Source organism: Magallana gigas, chromosome 2, assembly GCF_963853765.1.
Source record: "Magallana gigas chromosome 2, xbMagGiga1.1, whole genome shotgun sequence".
Taxonomy (NCBI): Eukaryota; Metazoa; Mollusca; class Bivalvia; order Ostreida; family Ostreidae; genus Magallana; species Magallana gigas.
In genome coordinates, this window is record NC_088854.1 from 39,360,036 (window position 1) to 39,379,589 (window position 19,554).

General features: G+C 31.7%; 1 protein-coding gene and 1 long non-coding RNA gene across 2 annotated transcripts; one reads left to right on the forward strand and one right to left on the reverse strand.

The window, feature by feature from the left end:
• Positions 1 to 2,362: 2,362 nt before the first annotated feature.
• Positions 2,363 to 7,920, reverse strand: LOC105341581 (uncharacterized). Its single transcript, XR_902370.4, has 3 exons — positions 7,761 to 7,920; positions 5,460 to 5,517; positions 2,363 to 2,523 (listed from the first exon to the last, which is right to left on the reverse strand). It is a non-coding gene; the product is annotated as an uncharacterized lncRNA (long non-coding RNA).
• A 4,025-nt stretch (positions 7,921 to 11,945) lies between these two features.
• Positions 11,946 to 18,917, forward strand: LOC105341582 (probable protein phosphatase 2C T23F11.1). The gene is made up of 10 exons (XM_034444279.2): positions 11,946 to 12,086; positions 12,348 to 12,457; positions 13,959 to 14,042; positions 14,246 to 14,311; positions 15,573 to 15,638; positions 15,758 to 15,831; positions 17,276 to 17,417; positions 17,678 to 17,761; positions 17,897 to 18,042; positions 18,602 to 18,917. Exons 2-10 carry the CDS (start codon positions 12,355 to 12,357, stop codon positions 18,767 to 18,769), a joined length of 933 nt encoding a protein of 310 aa, XP_034300170.1. The 5' UTR covers positions 11,946 to 12,086; positions 12,348 to 12,354; the 3' UTR covers positions 18,770 to 18,917.
• Positions 18,918 to 19,554: the final 637 nt, after the last annotated feature.

Below are 19,554 nucleotides of genomic sequence, written 5' to 3' on the forward strand. Positions count from 1 at the left end.
AGTCGCAATTTACTGGATAACGCTTGCAGACGTACAATGGACGATCATGAAACGGCAACAACACGCAATCGTTGACTATCCACCGAGAAAGTTTTCATGATTGGATTAAAAGAGCAAAAAACTAGTAACAATTGTGCAATAATAAACGTCAACACTATTATTAACAGGCTTCATCGTATTAGTTAACGAACAATTAACAGGTCAAACGAATGTACATCGCATGGAAAACTGACAAAACGTAGACTACTTGGTTGTATTCACAGGTCTCAGAAAAAAGATTAAGGTCTACTTATCCTTTTCACGATAGGTAGATGTCTGTGAATAGGGTTCCTTGGGAATCAAATGTTGAATCATACCAGTCAAACACAGGGAAAGAACTCATGCATGTGTGGATCTGAAAAGAGGGGGGGGGGGGGGGGGATTAGGGAACAATTTTCTAGATCCACGCATATAACCTAAAACAGACATCTCTATCCAGTGTTGCTGTATCGATTTTCAAACAGGCGTTATTGCATAGATTTTCCCACAAGAAAAATAGTCCCGGACTAGATTCCCCACCCTCGGAAATATAGGCCCCGATATATATTTAACATTTAACCATGATTCACTATATATAGAAAAAAAACGGGTCCAATTTTTTCTACGTATGAAATAAATTAGCAGCTCCAGCATAGAATTTCTCACGAAATGACATATGCCCCTATCTCCTCTCACTTGTTTAGCTATAAATCAAGTTGTTCCGGCTCTCATACTAGAGTTCCTTTGATACAATTTCCTCTTATCCAATGTTGTTCGTTTTCAATTCATTTCAGAAATAATATTTAATTCAACTTAGTCAACTAATTACGAACTAGCTTCAATTTTTGTCAACTTCTTATGAAATTCTAACGGTATTGAATATACTGAAAACCTTTTTCGAATCTTCTATCAATATACATTGTATGCACTTCAATTGATTCAGCGTGGAAACCCTTCCACTTTTACATTGATCTGCAATTATAATAAACATTCGCTTAATTTTGTAATACATTGCATCATAAAATTAATGAGCAAACTCGTGTATTTTAAAACAAAATTTGAGAGCACATCCTTGTCTCTTGTTTTTGAAAATAATTTCAATACATTACTTTACGGAAATAACAACAGAATCACTATTTGATTCTATTATGCTATCATAAAATGGCTTGGTTGTTAAAATGACATTAAGGTACATGATCCCAAGTTTATTCACCCTGTGTGTCCCTGATTTTTGGTAAAATGCATTAAAAATATTTTATGCAAGTTAGATCGCCATTAAGCAAAATTACTGTGTGATTACAATTCATATATATTTTGTATTTGCATTAGAATCCCCCCCCCTCCAAAAATGAGTTACCTTTGAATTTACAGTATTCTGTAAATAAAAACATGCGCGGATCCATAAAATTTTTCCAGGGGGGGTCCGAAGGATAATTGTGTTTGCCAGGGGGGGTCCGAGGCATATTTTCGCGATAATTTTACTATGTAAATTTAATAAATTTTCATTTTCCAGGGGGGGTCGGGACCCCCCCGACCCCCCCTCTAGATCCGCGCATGAAAAACACTCTGTAACATGCTTGAACAGACATAAACTAGCCAATAATTGTGTATATTTACATTCTACTGTGTTTTTCCATTAAATTCTGTGATCTTCAAATGTCTCTAAATGCAACAAGTAGTTAAAGGTCAAATTGACGAGTTTTATTATGATGTCACAAACGTTGAACTGCAACGTCACAAGCGAAAATCAAAGTTCACGCTTGTGGCTGTTACTGTGGCTCTTCTATTAATATTAACTTACCCACATGTAACAAATAATAAATTTCAGTGTTTATTCATAAGTGTGTATGTGTGTGTATGATTGAATGTCTGTTTTGCATGTCTGTTTCTTTGAAAAAGAAATAAATTATAAAAAAAAAAAAAATAAAAAAATATTAACTTACCCTTAGGATAAGATAGGAATTTTAAGGTATGAATCACATTTGCAGACAAGGGAAGAAGTTAAAAAATGTAAATATAAGCATTAAATCATGATTTTTTGAAGTATACAGTCTCATAACTGCAGCGGTGTGTGCATACAAATTTTCTTACGCGCTAACGCGCGTTACTCAATTTGTATGCACACACCGCTGCAGTTATGAGAGTGTATACTTCAAAATATCATGATTCAATGCTATATCAAATTTAGAAAACAGGTGATGAAAAAGAAGCTACTCCTGCCATCACTCAGGATAACGTAATTAAACAGACAATAAGTATGTAATTAACAAGAGCTTGATCCGGAAAAATGCCTTTGTTTTTTTTTTAATACTAGGTGACAAAATTATAAAGTTAACATAGTGTAGATGTTGTACAAACAGTTTTTCTTTTTTATTACAGTCTATTCATAATCACATATTGATGGAAACCTTTTACAAATTTTCAAATTGTTCTTTATTCATTTGGTAGGTGGCCACTGATCTATCTTTTTCTTCATACCTTCTAAATGACCTGCTGGTCGGAAAGCTGAAAAATAAATTTAATAATTTTCAAATCAGTCAGATTTAGAAACAGAATAATTTTTTTTAAAAAGGAAATAAAAAAAAAAACAACTGGAGGGTTTGTCAGTAGATACATGTATAGTGGGTTTTTTTTTTTTAATGAATACGTACACTTCCTCTGAATTTTGTAAATCTGGATTAGGACATCCTTAAAAAATTGTTTGTTTGGAATTGCCGCCTGGGGGTTTCCAGACCCAGGAGGGAGGGAGGATTTTATTTTATATTTTTTAACTTGAAGTTTAACTAATTAAAAATTGGTTAAAATAAAAATTTCAAATAACAGTGGAAATTTAAATTAAATTTTTCTTCAAAAAAATGTTCTACGTGTATGTTTTTTGCTAATAAAATTTTATCAGTGGGGTATTTCAATGAGGCAGGAGGCAATTCAAAACAAACAATAATTTTATATTGGCCTTAGATGATATTTTTTTATATTGATTTTTTGTTTTAATAATGTTTAATTCTCCTTTTAATCATTTATTGTTAATTATCAGCGGGTGCAATATTTTATCAATAATCTGTCTTGTCTTTTCCATACAATGTAAATCAAATCTCTTATATAACCTGTAACATAGTCATTTCTTAAATAAGTATGGAAGAAGATATTTGGATGTAACATGAATGTGGGACACTTTCCACAATGATTACAGCTCATTTGTATATTAAAAAAAAGCTGATGTATGCATTAAACTGGTCATTCCATGGTTATTACGTTCCGCAATTATGCTTATAATATACCAGGATAAATAAATAATTATCAGACAGCTGAACAATGAGTTGAACCAGGAAATTGAAGATATAATAATGACAGTGTGTTAATCAACAAAGAATTATCTATGTACATGTATGGATGTATAAAGATAATTCACAGTTGCTTATGGAGGCAGACTCATGTCACTGAACATGTAGGAAGGGTTAGAATCATCATAAAGTCTATCACATAACAGAATAATATTCCTTAAATATAACTCTCAGACCATTATCACATGTACAATGTAGGTACATGTAGATGCATTCCATTGAATGGTTAACTTAAGTTGAACAGAAATGTCACTAGTCAGATCTGCCTAGATATTTCATATTCATAGCCCTTAGAGGCTGAGGCATAGGCTATTAATATATATACACACAATTTATTATAGCTTCAAAATAATTTAATTGAAAGTTTCTTCTGCATTTATTTTCAGAATTCTCATTTTTCAAGAGGTTTATAAAGTAAAAAAAAAAATAGCCATGAGTATCAAACCCTGTGAAGAACATGTAACTGTTAGTTAACCACCCATTATTTCAATTCTAAAATTACTAGTAATCTTTAAATCATCTTAAAGGATGATTTTAATTGTTTGTTATATGCATTTAATCTCAGTTTGATAAAAATAATTTAGATAAAATGACTGTAAATAAAAAAAATTCCAATTAGTAAAGGGCAAAAAAATGATAACATGTGGTATTTTTAAAAAATATATTATGTACTTAGTACCTGTACCATCATTCAATTCATTATGAGCAGGAAGCATTTAAAATCAGGCAAACTGTGAAATTCTAGCTGCAGTCAAAGCAAACAACTCAACTGTGATTTTTTTTTTTTGCATTCCAAGTGCTATTGCTGCTTCAAATCCTGCAACACTATTGCTTTCTATTGCTTTAAACTTCAAACTAATTTAGATTTTCATGGAATCAATTTCCTGTTGGATGAATTCTACTTGAAACTGAAGGATGCAAATAGTTACTAATACGTTAATACTTTTCAATTAGTCCATTTTCCATTTGTTTATCGTATATAAAATGGATACTCAAGAAGGCAAAAGGGTAAAATGGCAAAAGGCAAAAAAGTAACTGAATTATCTAACACAAATTTTTATAAAGTCTTTAATTGAATCTAGATTTACAAAATCCTCCAGAGAATTCAAAAGTTGACAAGTTGGAATGAACGCCATCATGTTCTTTAAATACTAGCAGTAAATTCTTTGTAACAGTTGTTTCCAGTTCCTTACAGCAAATTATTATCTCAATATCAAATCATATATTGTTCATGCCATCAAGACACAGGAAAAAAAAAGTAAGTTCCATGTAGATAAGCATGCATGAATGATTTTACAGTGCACTTTAGAGGCTCAAACATTAACCATCTTAAAGATGAAGGTGTTATAAACATAATAAGATAGATGTGCTTTGTTTTCTTTTTGATTAGGCTAAAACAAATGAATGTATCAATTATGGGCAACACCACATTAGGTCAAATGCTGCCTCACTGATTAAGGTGGCTCACTACACCTTGAAATATTTTCTCAAATCAGCAGAAAATTACTTGATTGTGATAGATATCATAATGAATAAGAAGTATAAGAAGTCAAACAGGCCAAAAAAAATGAGCAATTTTGGATGAAAAATTACATTTTCAAAAATTTAATTCAGTAAACATAACAAAAGCTCCAGGCGGATTTGATTTTGTGATCTGGGGTTCAAAAGCCCATTACTTTGACCACTGAGCTATGACAATATACAACCCAATCGAACGATATAAACAGTTTAACAAAACATTTAAATCGCCATCTCATGGCGTAGTATCTTAAAAATAATTAGTCTAAGTGTAGTGAGGTAACTTAATTTTATTGTCATATTGAAAAGAGGAATAACTAAAGTTTCAATTTGCATGAAGCTAAAAATAAGAAACTTAGTTCTTCCCCTTTGCAAAGATTGCAATAAAAACAAAAAATAAAATACCTGCCTGTTGCATTATATATTTGAAATGTTTACAGGCCTGAGAAGCAACAAATAAGTAAATGTTTTTATGGCCTTAAATAACCATGATAATCCGCATGCATAAAAACATGCTAATAGCAAATTCTGTGTAAGCTAATTTTAGAATATGGTGATACATGTATGTGCAATAAAACTTACTTTTATGAATAGGATGGGGATAGCCTTTCATCTCCAGGTAATTATGGGCTTTTCTGAACTATAAAAAAAAAATCTAAAATATATTATCTGAATAGATACCAATAAGCCTATGAAAATATGTGCATCAGAAAATATTCAAAAGAGCATGGTCATGACTTGAGATCACAATTTTCAAATTTCATTTGTGTATAATTCTAAACTTGTGCATTTCTATTGGTTGGCGACTGTCAGAATTAAGACAAATAATAAACAAATTATAGAGCAGCTAAGAATTCATTTTTATGTAAATCCAGTCTATAGTAGAATTTTCTTGATCATTAAATAATGACAGTAAATAGTCATTGTGATACAAGATATTTTGTGAGATTTTGCTTAGTTGTATTCATTAAGAGGGCTGGGTGGTCGTGACCATTTTTAGGCTATATTTACCTCTATATGTAGAAGAGCTCTGCATAAAAATATAGGAAATGCTCAAATTTTTAAACTATACTCTGTCCCAAGGTATCCTTGACTCACATTTTGCATAATTACTTGATATTTATAAATACCTCAGGGTTCAAATGATGTTCATTCAGAAGTATGAAAAATTTCAAGATTTTTCCTTTGAAACGCCCCCTCTAGCTTATCAGGTTTCAATACATGGCTAAAAAATGTGATGTCTATGGGAATTTTGTACTGTAACAAACCTGGATGATAACAGAAAAAATGTGCGAGGTATTCCGAGTGACTTCTGAATGGAGGAAAGATGTCAATATAAGTGACAACATTCCCCGTTATAAATCTCTTTAAGAAATCTGTTTTCATTCCTGTGAGTTTTTCCTAGTGAAAAATGATAATTTGTGAATGAAATTATCTTGAAAATTTTCCCTGTTATCTATTTCAATTGCACTTCTTTCACAGGTATGTGTATTATTATTCAAAATCATCAAAAAATGCTGCATAAATATCCTGGCACAGACTACAAAATATTTTAAAATTGGTTTGTTTTTTCTTTACTAAATGTTAGTCAATGGGCTAAAATAGTTTTAATATGTCAAAGTTTAAAGCAGATTTGATGGTTAATTTGTTGACCATCCAGTCTCCTCAATAACTTAAAAATAGAAAATAATTATCTAAATTAAATCTAAATTTTTTAAATGTTATCAAAGATTAAAACATGACATGAACCTTGGTCATATAAGAAAAAGCCTTGTTAATGTATCTTACTTGTAACTTGTATTTTGACATTCAAGTTGTGAAGTTTAAAATCTCAAAATACGGTTTCCTGGACATTAAAAATACAATAATGAAATTTTCATTTTTTAGCACAATCAAAACCATTCCCCTTCAACTACATTATCTAGAAAAATATATAATTGCCATCAACTGATCAATCTTTGCGGCAATGCATAGGAGAATAATCATGACCAGGCTATGCTCAGGTCACAGTCGTTAAATCGGGTTGGTTGGACATCTGTCATTTTAACAATTAAACATTTTATCTACAGCAATACAAGTTATAACAGTAAATTAATTATTTTTATGGTGGCGGGCACACAAATTTAAAATTGGGATATAATTAGAATTTTCTTTTGACTTTCATATAACAGGGCCAGTACAATCACTAGATTTAGCTACGTAGCTTGATTTACCTACATAGTTTTATTTATCTACCTCAAGTAAGTTTATTTAGCTACTCAATCATATTTTTGTCTTAATTGGGCATTTGTACTAAAAGTCACACTCAGGTGCAGCAATAATTTTCAAGTACACTTTGAACTTATCTGATAATAATTCATTTAAAAAAATCACTCTTAAAAATGTTGCTCTTTTAGCGCAAATGCAGTAAAGGATCGATTTAAAAGTTTTGAAGATATGTATAACTGTGTATGTGTTACCAAACAGCTACCTCATGAATGGAATAACAAAAGAGAAGAGCTCTGAATAATGATTAATTGATAATAATTCAGCACATTGGCACAAGTAATCACACTTATCCATAACTCATCACACACAAGGTTTCATACAGTTACTCAAACAATAGAAATGGATGTTTTCCTTAAAACTGTCCAAAAGCAGCAATGTTTTAACCATTATTGCTCTACTACACAATACAAATATGGTTTGTCCGTGTCTGTTTTACATAGAAAGCAAAATTGCATAATGATAGCTAAATAAACCTACTTGAGGTAGGTAAATTAAGCTATGTAGGTCATTCAAGCTACGTATCTAAACCTAGTTATTGCACTGGACCTGTATAACTTTTCAGTCGTGCAAATTCGGATTATATAAATAATTTAAGAGAAAACAAGTCATTCTTACATGATATATGGGGTGCACACCTAAAAAAAATACACCGGAAGCGGCAAATGCCACACCAAACGAATAGTAACCATACTTTAAAGAGTTAAAACTCATTTTTTCACATTTCAAGGACTCTTCTAACAGGAAATTGGTATGGTAAAGTTAATAGTTAAAATATATTCAGGATACTTGGCATGGATCTGAAAATTCCGATTTAAAAAAAAATATGGGGGGGGGGGGGGGTAATTTTTCTTATACTATTAGGCTCTGCAGGATTATCCGATATACCATTATATTTTAAGAATACTTCTGAACTTGTAAAAAATAAATGATAAGTTCAATTGCATCTGCAGGCTTTGAGGTATATGTCATTGACCCCAATATTGATTAAAAAATCAGAGAGTTGCCACCTTTCATCTCTACATGAATAATCGAATTTGGAATTGCATATCATTTTATAGTTTATATGCATTTGATTTTATCATGCATGCACGAGAAAAGGATCTATTGCAATAACAAAAGACTGAATTGACCTATACATTTCTAGCCCGGGAAGATGGATTTCCCAAGAGAAAAAAAAACACTTTTGAATATCAAAGTTTTTTGGGGTTTCTTGTTATTTTCCATCGTACATATTCCTAAATTTTTCGAATTTGCATTTTGACCCTACCCTTGCTCTTACAATTTTTTCATTAATCTTCAAAGTCGCTAAAACAGCACCTTTTCGGTAAAATGGTATATTTTCTGCACGGTTTTTGGCCTAGAAATCCCGCAGGACAGGCCTGCCCTTAAAACACAGGGGCCAAGCCCGTTTTAACATTAATTTCAATGTAACCATAAATAAAGAGAATAATGACGTATATCTCCGCTATTTTAAGACCCATCAACTTGAAATTCGGCATGAGTGTATCTTAGACAATATTTTTCTGAAAATTACACGCATATTGCAAGTGTTGTAAAAAATAATTGATTTATTAGGCTTTTGAAGCGAGCTGGTAGTTTTTTTATCTGGGTCAGAGTTCGACCCCTTTCTTTATTTATGGTTACATTGAAATTAATGTTAAAACGGGCTTGGCCCCTGTGCCTTAAAACAATCTTAGATATTTTCATTGGTTTTGTTCAAATGAATGAATTAAGATAAAAATTTCTTAGGGGCATCCCGGTCCTGGGGTCGAATTTTGCAACCAAAAAAAGACAACATTTTCGGAAACTGATTTCTATCATATTGGTATATATTTACTACTAACATAGTAATTAATTAAGTCCTGGATAGCTCAGCAGGTTAAACCACTGGCTATGTCACACGTGATATTTTTTGTGCCCTGGTTCGATTCCATCTGCAGGCATACTTTTTCTCTTTTTTTTAATTATATGGCATTTATAAACATGATAAACACCGTTTCATTTTTATGCAGAATTGAGCATCTGTATATTATATAATGGCTATGCACATTTGCTCTTTGAATCAAAGATATCGATTGAAAAAGTATATACTTGACTACTTATAAAAGCAATTTAATCAACTGGAACCATACCTATAGTGTAAGCAGCTTTGTTTGAGGACAACTGAGAATCATTCACACTATATGTTACTGAAGACAGGTGTCACGTACGTAAAAAAAAATCATGCCGAGCAAAAACTGTTGCGTTTTGCCTTTCTATAGGAAATGGTACAATTTTGGGAGAAGTACTGCAAAGAAGATGTAGTTCGTTCTTTACAAAAAACGTGTGCATTGGTGACATTTTAAGCCAAAACCATAGAGAAAAAATGGGGTGGATCAGTTAGAGTTTTCCGTCCCCTTGCCATTCCGGTGTAACGAAGAATATTGACGCAGTTAATTTTATGCATATGCGTAGTCATAGTTCGTTTTAAAAAGTGCATATCATCTCTAATATTTTTCAATTCTGTTATTTACCTGTAAATTAGAAACACAGGCAGCTGACGTTATATGTTTTCTCGTGATTACAAATAGATACCATCTGCAGTAAAAATGTAATTAAAAAAGTGGTCTTGCATCTACAGGGATGGTGGATCGAATCATGTTAATGGTATATAAGAAAAGATGTAAAAGGTTGAAAATATCAAGATTCCCAAGCATACCGTCAATCCAATAGAGAAACATTTGTTAAATTATGGTTTTTATAAGGCCTATATTGGAATATGATGATGTTGTGTGGGGCAACTGTACTAAGGAAAATTCCAAACTGTACAACTTGAAGCAACCAGGATAGTAACAGGGATGAGAGTTATTTTTTCTAAAATCATTCTATATATAGGAAACTTGGTTTGGAAACCTTACAATCTCGAAAGGATAAATATATCAAACTTATTATATTATACAAGATAATGAATAGTTTAGCACCACAATTGATGATATAGATTTAATTCAACCATATATGTTCAACTAAACCTGAAACTAATCTTTTTTCTTTTATATACCGTCTACCACTAGGTCGGACTACTTTATTATGTCTACAAGTAAATTATGGAATAATCTTAATCAGTAATGCAACAATGAAAAATTCATCCATCTTTAAGTCAAAACTTGAAAACAAAATATACCAGAAGGTTACAAATAACAATCAATTATGTGGGTTTTTTTTAAAATTAAAACTCGTCCAAATCTCAGTGTGCAGCATATAAATATATATCTTGTGACAGACTATAGCCGGTGAATGGATGTAATTTGGGCGCAAATGTTTTCTTGATTATCGAGATATTACGCAAAGAGTGATGGAAGCAAAAACTTGGGACAGAGTATAGTGCAAATGTTTACTGTTACTCCCAGGTCCGTTAATTGTCAATTCTACTTTTTTCACCTATACAGAGCTGCATGCAGGACTTCAGAGACATAACTAAAACTAAACAGAGATTGGCAACCGATCGAAATCTCGCGTAATCCCGCGGTCCCTATGTGGTAAAGTGTTTCCAGTTTAAATCAGTATATCTTAATTTCTAATAAACAATTATATCGAAAAAATAAACAGCTAAAACCTATTACCAAAACATTCAAAATATTATATTTTCATGAGTTTGTCAGATAAAAAATATTAAAAGAGGAGTTTTAGGAGGCAGTTGGCTATATATACTACCCGTCGTCCGAGATTTCGCCAATGAATTATAGCTGGCCCATATATATTATATAAAATATATATTATATTAATCTTATTTTTCAACTTTTTGTTTCAAAAATGTCCAAAACCTATGCACACTTTTTGTTAAAACAATATTATTTTGGTTTAAGATCATTATCTCAGTTTACTATAGTCTGTCCCAAGTTATTTTTGCTGCATATTTGAACGATTTTTAATAAAAATACACATACCTGTGACTGAAGTGCAATTAAAATCGATGGAAGGGAAAATTCCCAAGATAACTTCATTCACACATTATCATTTTTCCCTCGTAAAAATTCACAGGAACGAAAACAGATTTCCTACGGAGATTTATAATGGGGAATGTTGACATCTTTTCTCCATTCGGAAATACTCGGGACCCCTCGCGCAATTTTTCAACGTTATCATCCGGGCGTCTTCATCTCCTTGGCAATGGAAAAACCTCGTAGACTTTTTATTTTTAGCCGTGTACTGATACCCGACAAGCTAAAGGGGGCGTTTCAAAGGGGAAATCTTGGGATTTTTTCATACTATTGAATGAACATCGTCTGAACCAAGAGGTATTTATAGATATTGAATAATTTAAGAAAATATGCGGCAAAAATATCTTGGGACAGACTATAATATGTAGTTCTCAAAGTAAGGTTGGTCCCGTACCATTTTTCAACAACAAAACACGCTAATCATGCTAATGGCGGAGTTGCCAATCTCTATCTGTTTTTTGTGTCTCTGATGCAGCTATATATGTATAACGATGATATACATGTATAACTCAACCCAAAGTTTTACACAGCACTTGAGTTGTATTACTTTTCAATGGCGTGATCTTATACCATAACTTTTACAAATATATCTATGTACTATCGAGACATGAACAATATTTACCCCCCCCCCCCCCCCCCCAATGTGCACTTGTGATTTTCAGGTGAGCGTGATTGTCCGGAGGCGTATTACCCCTCCGCCATTTCGATTAATACGCACAGTTTTTCAGTAAATTTTGTACTTTCTAATATGACTTTACACATCATTTAAGCAAAAAAGACATAAAATCTATTATTAATTATTTTAATAGAGACAATATGGTGACTTTAATAACAGTAGAAAAATGACAAATGTAAGAGAATATATTTTGTCGCGGACGCGTTGCTTTTGTTTACGATGTGAAGTAACCAATCGTAATCAAAATACTTATTTATGACATTGGCTTCTTAATCAGGAAATAATACAGTAAGTTCTACGTGTTGAAATTTCTAATCTTTTTACATACTGTTTTAATCATTTGTTTTCACTCGGTCGTAAGTGTAGACACTCAGAATACCATGGCAATGAATATTATTTCTGTTTTACTATTTCGAATTTCCTCAGCCAATTTCACTGCCATCTTAAATGTTGACGTCTGTCGGTGTCTATTGTATTTTTTTTTTTGCCCAAATTTGAGGGAAAATGCTCTTATATATATTAATTGCGAGTGTTTATGTATCTTTGCAGTTCTGGTATGGGTCAGACTTTGTCTGAACCAGTGACATCGAAGGAAACTTCTAGTTGTCAAAACAACTTTGTGAAGGTTGGGTCATCTTGTATGCAAGGATGGCGAATAAGTATCCTTTAAAACTAACTAGACATTGTTTCAAAGACAGCAAGAAAAGCCATTCTAAGTGCAGTCATTGCTACAGACATGTTTCATGATCAAGATAAATCTTACAAAAAATATATTTGATCTAATAAAATATGTGCTTAAGCAAATAACATATAAGATGAAAATACATTATGATAAGCAGTTTTATCAAAAGAATGTAACATAATTATTAGATGAGGGTATAATCTATTTGAACTAGCAGGGCAAGTAGAATTTGATTTGATAATTGATTAAGCATTTTGAATACTGGTTGACTTATCTAAAATCAACACTGATGGAGGCCTTTCCAAGTTTTGGTTTGCATAGTTATATACTGAAAGGTTATTTTTAAGTTTTAAATTTTTATCATAAAATATTTCCATTGAAATTTTCACTTGCCCAATCGGACAAGTAAGTTCATAGTTTCACTCAAATGAAATGACATTTAACTTGCCCTGGGCAACTGTTAATGTTGATCCCTGGATTTTTGGAGAAGGAGAAAACTAATCTTTTATGTATGTTATTATGTGTGAGAAATATGATATTCAGAAGCACTCTGCAGTAAGGATTTAAGTAGCTAAGAACAGAATTTTTTTTATCCTTTTGATTAATTTCATGAAGTTTCAGATACTGACAGTAGTCACTACTGGGTACCTGTCATTGAGAACCACTTTGAATCTGAAGGTTGGCAAAATAAAGTGGTTATTTGTAATTACTTTTTCCTACAACATATCTTTGATGTTCACATTCAACACTAAGTACCGTACCTCTCAAAGAAAAAAGGTGTTATCTGACATTAAAAAGTAGAAATGTGATATAATTTATTTTGAATTAAGAATGATTGGAGATGCCGAAATTATCACATTATATACGTACTGCATTGACTACTCTTGCATGAAAATTTCTTATATTATTATTTTAACCATGTTAACTATTGTTTGATTAGGTGATATGTGATCTATATATAGGGATGAATCAAATACTGCATGGGTATTATCAAAGGGAAAAATCCAAAGGGTGCCTGATGCATGGTAAAATCCCCCTACCAGTTTACTGAATTGATATATTTATTTGCTTGTATCGCCAAGTCTTTTTACATATTTATAAACATGATTTCAAATTTAATTAAGTTCATTTAAGAAATTTCATTAAATGAGGTTTATAGTTTTACGTGGGCTATGAAACACACATATATATATATTTACGTATGTTTTGTTTGGCATATCGCTTGCCTGCTTTCTAATTTTTTGTTCAATACAATTTATTGACAAACAAAGGTGATTTAGATTTGGTTACATTTAATTGAAATTTTTAATGTACCACTATGTTGGTATGAAAATTTCTGTTCTGAGAAATCAACTACAGTACATGTACATGCAGTTTATATTGGTGCACATGTTGCAATAATGTTTCCGTGTGATAATCATAATTTATTTAATGAGACATGTAATTATGTTAATAATTATCCCTAACAAAAATACCAGCTATGGAAGATGCGCATATACATCTGCTGTCTCTCCCAAATGACAAGGATACCTGTTTTTTTGGTGTATTTGATGGCCATGGAGGTTTGTAGGCTTGTTATATTCATTACATCACAATATGTAACTACATCTATATTTAAAATGTCCTGTCAAGAAAGCAGGATGTAGCTTTGTTCAGTTTAATTGTTCACAATTTCCTGTATTAAGATATATCTTAAATGTGTATTAAATGCCGCCTGCAATGTACAGATATGTGAAGTCATATATGCAATTTTGAACAATTTCAGGGTCAAAGGTTGCACAGTATGCCGGGGAGCATCTTTATAAGAAAGTTATAACAAGACCAGAGTATTGTAAGAAGGATTTTTGTTATTCATTGTTACAAACAATTATAAAAATCAAGTCATTAGAATTATGTGAAACTTTATGGATTAGTGGCTGCTTCAAATCAATGGTTGCTTGAAGTGGTTTCAACACATTTTTTGATGTACATGTAATAATATACGATGAGTTTGAAACAGCTTATGATGTAATCAGCAAAATTGCATATTGTGCATTGTTTTAATACACAGATTATGCTCTAAGGTTCTCCGATCCTCAGTCTCAAAGTATTTTTTTCCTAATAAAAATGTTAAAAATTTAAAAAAAAAAAAGTTAAAAAATCCTTCAAACTCAATAAATGTATCCATTCATTTCACAAAGTTATTGCAAATTTGCCCACGATGGATATAATGGAATATATGTACATTTTTAAGGGATCAAATTTTTAAAAAAGACTATACCGGTACATCGGTGCCTCAAACCTCTTTATCTTTATGTAGTATGTCTACATGTATCCATTAGCCAAGCAGTTCATAGAATAACAGTTTGTTATATTAACACTACAAGACCAATTATATGGTACAAATAAAAAAAATTCCGGATAATTTAGAGTTACCGGTATCAAACATTGCTGAGGATCGTAGAGTGTTAAAAACAATCATAAACAATCGTTTTGTAAACATTATTGTCGCTGAACCAGAGAGGAAAAAATTCAATGTATTGAGAGAGTTTTAAAATCGTGTTATAATCTGTTAACCAATTATTACAGGCATGCTATAGATATCACAAGATTCATAATTTACCCGGGTAGCAACCTCTGCTTGCCAATATTTTCTGTACTTGCAAATTCATTGCCATGGATCATTCCTCAACCTTTTGCAAACCAAAAATAAAACACACACGCATATATAACTTGGTTTAGGCCACACCAACTGAATTTACTGTTTGCGTGATGAAAAAAAGTAAGAGTGAGCGATTAAATAATAAAATTACTATTGCTTGCAGGCAAAATATTTTGGCTGTATATAAATAGATTTGAGCGAATGATTACATTTTATCCTTTTCTTTCTTTTTTTCTGATTTATAAATTAAATCAATTTAAGATACGAAGAATAGAGCAGAAATAAAACAGAAAATATAACAGAATTTTCTGGATGGTTGAAATTTAAAATAATATTTATGTAGCTTTGTTTGAAAACGAGCGTGCAGGTCTGACGAGCAAGAACTTAAATTGATGTGGCCATACTGTTTCATAAGAATTTTTTATTCATGAATTATGCAATAACATTTCAGCTGAAGGGAGGATAGCTGACGCACTTAAATATGGATTTCTTGATTTAGATGAGGAGATGCTTAAAGGTACATTCTATACATTTTTTTTTTCTGCAAATTCATATGATATTTGAAATTTAACAGATAATGTGTTCATATTTTATTATGAAATAAAAATAAATAATTTTTAATGTTTATAATTATAGACAATGATATGAAAGATGAGCTTGCTGGAACAACAGCCAATGTAGTGTTACTTAAAGGAAACAGAATCTTCTGTGTAAGTAAAAGATTGATTCAGTATTACCGGTATACAGAAATGAAGAAGACATATTTTTTGTTATTTTTTGGTTCATATTTAGCATAGCATTGCATACTAGAATTGATATACTGGAATATTTAAATTTTTCAAAGTAATTTTTAATAACGCATTGTATTTTTCACTGATTATTCAGCATCTTATTAACTTTAATTGTAACAAAACCTGGTAAAGTAAACTTTCTCAAGTTTATATTGTTACAGATAAATATCATGGATCTATAATAAACGCCACTTTTTGATACAAGGTCATTAGGGCTTAACATAACTGAATAAACACATGCAACATATTTATAATATTGGGAAATCAATGTTTATTTTTATAAAAACACATCTTATTTAAGTTTAATTTGATGTTATCAACTAGTTCTGTATTTTTTCAATTTACTGAATTGTATCCAAGTCACAGTTACTGTAGTGTATGTATACTATACCTTTGATATCTTGATAATCCATGGCATCTTGGTACTCTGGAATTTTCAAGGGTAAATGCCGGTAATTTCGGATGGACGGAAAATTTCTGAATTTCTCTAGGCCTTGAATATATTAATAAATCCTACAATCATATGTATTGTTCTATTTATTCTGTACCTTTGTTTATGAAAAATACAGAGAAGTTCCGAAATACGAACATAATCGAGTACTGTGGAATCATCAATTTTTCGTGGGGGCCAATTTTCGTGGATTGCTGAAATTTTATAGGTTTGTTGGGACGTAATTTCGTGTATTTTCTTATACCTACAAAACGAAATATGACTTAATAACCCTTGTATATTATTCGTGGAGGTTAATAATTCGTGGATGAGAGGTACCCACGAAATCCACGAAAATTGAGCCACCACGAAATCTAATGATTTCACAGTATGGTCCGATATAACTGGCATTTACCCTACATGATATTCCTATTAATTTTCAAGTCATGATGTCAAAGAAAGGTCAAGGGTCAAACTACTTTGGACATAGGAAGATGTATATCTACTCAATACGTAGAAAATCCTATGCTAGACAAAACTCAAACATTGTACGTGTTTGAAGAAGTAGATGTTGTTGATTCTTAAACATTTCTTATAGAGATTAGGAATTGGGCTCTTGTGCTCCAATCATAATGAACTGAGAACCCTGTACATTTTAAATACTAGTACTCTCAATTGTACAGGTTTACATATACAGTCAAACTTCGTTATCTCGAATTCGATTGGACTGTTTAAAAACTCAGATGTTTGCAAGTGTTCGAGATATCAAGGATAAAATACTTAAAAAATAAGTGGTTGGGACTTACAAATCCATTCAACATATTCATTGTATTCGAGATATCAGAGTTCGAGAATTTGAAGTTAAACTGTATAAGTAGTCCTGAATTATTTGCTGTTGTACATAAATTTATATTTGTTATGTTATCTTTGAAGGGAAATGTTGGTGATTCTCGCTGTGTAGCCAGTGTGAGGGGCCAAGTGGAACAATTGTCTTTTGATCACAAGCCAGGAAATGAGACAGAGACCAAAAGGATTATTTCTGCTGGAGGATGGGTGGAATTCAATAGAGTCAATGGTAAAATTCAATCACTCAAAGAAATTTTTATTATACATGCACTAGTGTGTGTAAAGCAAATGCAGGTATATATATATATATATATATATGAGCAAATTTTTAGAAAAAATATTCATGTAGTGGTACAATAGACTCAGGGAAAAAAAACTCTGATTTTATTTCTTCATGATTTCTATCATATGATAATTTCACTTATTGTCAAGCAAACTGAATAAAAACATTTTATTTAGTGAATGATTCAAATTATTTTAAATTAACAGGAAACTTGGCTTTATCGAGGGCATTAGGGGACTTTGTCTTTAAGAAAAATGATAAGAAGGACCCTAGAGAACAGATTGTGACAGGTAAGAAGTTCTAGAAAATCTCATGGAATTCAGTCGTTACACTTCATCATAGTTTAGAAGTCATAGTGAGGCAATTACATACTGGATAACAATATAAAGAGCAGTGTAAATTGTTATTCTTTCATTTACTTGCAGCATATCCTGATGTACTGGAGAAACAGATCACACCAGATCACGAGTTTATGGTTATTGCTTGTGATGGAATTTGGGACGTTTTAACAAACCAAGAAGTTGTGGACTTTGTGAGAGCCAGGATTGCCCACGGCATGGAACCATGCACTGTAAGAAGTGACTTTAGAAATTGTGATATCTTGGTTATCAATGTCTTTGAATTTTCTAATTGATTTGGAGGACTGAGTGTTTGGAAAGGCATGAAGTTTAAGTCATATATCAAAGGAATGAATTCTCTTAACTATCAATTTTTGTAATGCATGTGTCACCTGAATCACACCTAAAATGTCAGAATCTGTTAAAAACTTTGCAGTTTATAAATTAAGTTGATAAAACAGTTAACTTGAAACTCTTAAATGAGTTTATTCAACAGTACTCAGTGAGAGTGGGAAGATGATATTATCATTGCATGGACATGAAAGATATGACTTTTTTCCTGAAATTGTATAAAATTGGAACTTAACGTCAACTGTAAATATTGTATTATCATAAGACATTCAGGTGATGGGCCATCAATAAACATTGTTCAAACCGAATTGACCTATTGACTATGTATGTTTTCAATGTTAATTTGCCTCATTCCTCAGTCAAAGAACTACATGTGTCTTTATTGCAAATTATGTTTAATATTGTCCATTCATGGCTGAATCCAATGTTGTTTGATTGTAGATATGTGAGGAGCTAATGATGAGATGCCTGGCTCCAGACTGTCAGATGGGCGGACTGGGTTGTGATAACATGACTGTTATATTAGTGTGTTTTTTACTGGGAGGAAGCTACGATGATCTCACCCGCAAATGTTCACGAGGAGGTGGCCAGAGGCTAGGTCATTATTAATCACTGACACAAGATGGCGGCTGCGTCATCCGTCGTCTTGTAAAGTAACACTCTATCCACCAATGAGAATCCACAATGCCAGACCCTTGGGGGTTCAGTTGGGAGGAAACCCCAGGATTATATTCCCATTTTTTGTTTGTGATGAGAGGTTGACTTCTGTGTTATTCAAGAATAGAGTTTAGTTAAAGTTGACTATTGTTATGAAATTTTAATATATATATATGACTAAATGATATGTGTATTTATTAATAATAAGTGTGTTCGTATGTGTGTGTGTGTGTGTTTGTGTTTGTTCATGTAATGATGTGAAGAGAATTTTCTATGTTTCCAATAATTGCTTCTACAAATTTTAACAATTTACCAATAACTTTTGGTATTTTATACATGTACATACCGATTAAAGACATGTACATCTGATTTTGAAACATTCAGGTTTCCAGAATATGTGAAAAGACCTGGCAGCTTTATTTTCTATTCAAGACTCCATAGAGTGTACATGGTCATATGTCTGCAAAGAAATATGAAATGAAACTACATGTACCCGGATTACAAGGCATAATGCAAAACACCTGTGATTATTTTTATTTTTTGTCTTTTTTTAATTATATTAATTATTTTTTCTGAATCCATATATATATTTATATATTGAAATTGATATATGAATACAGAGCGATATCTTTCGTTGTTAACCACTGCATCTTGCATCTAAAATTGCATTGGTCTAGTCTCGCTCGATCTAGATGTAGCAGTATTAGTTTATTTGTTATCTGTGATAGATTTAAAAT

Bases quoted from the DNA above. Each gene is read 5' to 3' on its own strand.
- LOC105341582 (XM_034444279.2), top strand. From the start codon at position 12,355: ATGGGTCAGACTTTGTCTGAACCAGTGACATCGAAGGAAACTTCTAGT. The intron at 14,043-14,245 runs GTTTGTAGGCTT...GAACAATTTCAG, and splicing joins TGTATTTGATGGCCATGGAG to GGTCAAAGGTTGCACAGTAT. The intron at 17,762-17,896 runs GTAAGAAGTTCT...ATTTACTTGCAG, and splicing joins TAGAGAACAGATTGTGACAG to CATATCCTGATGTACTGGAG.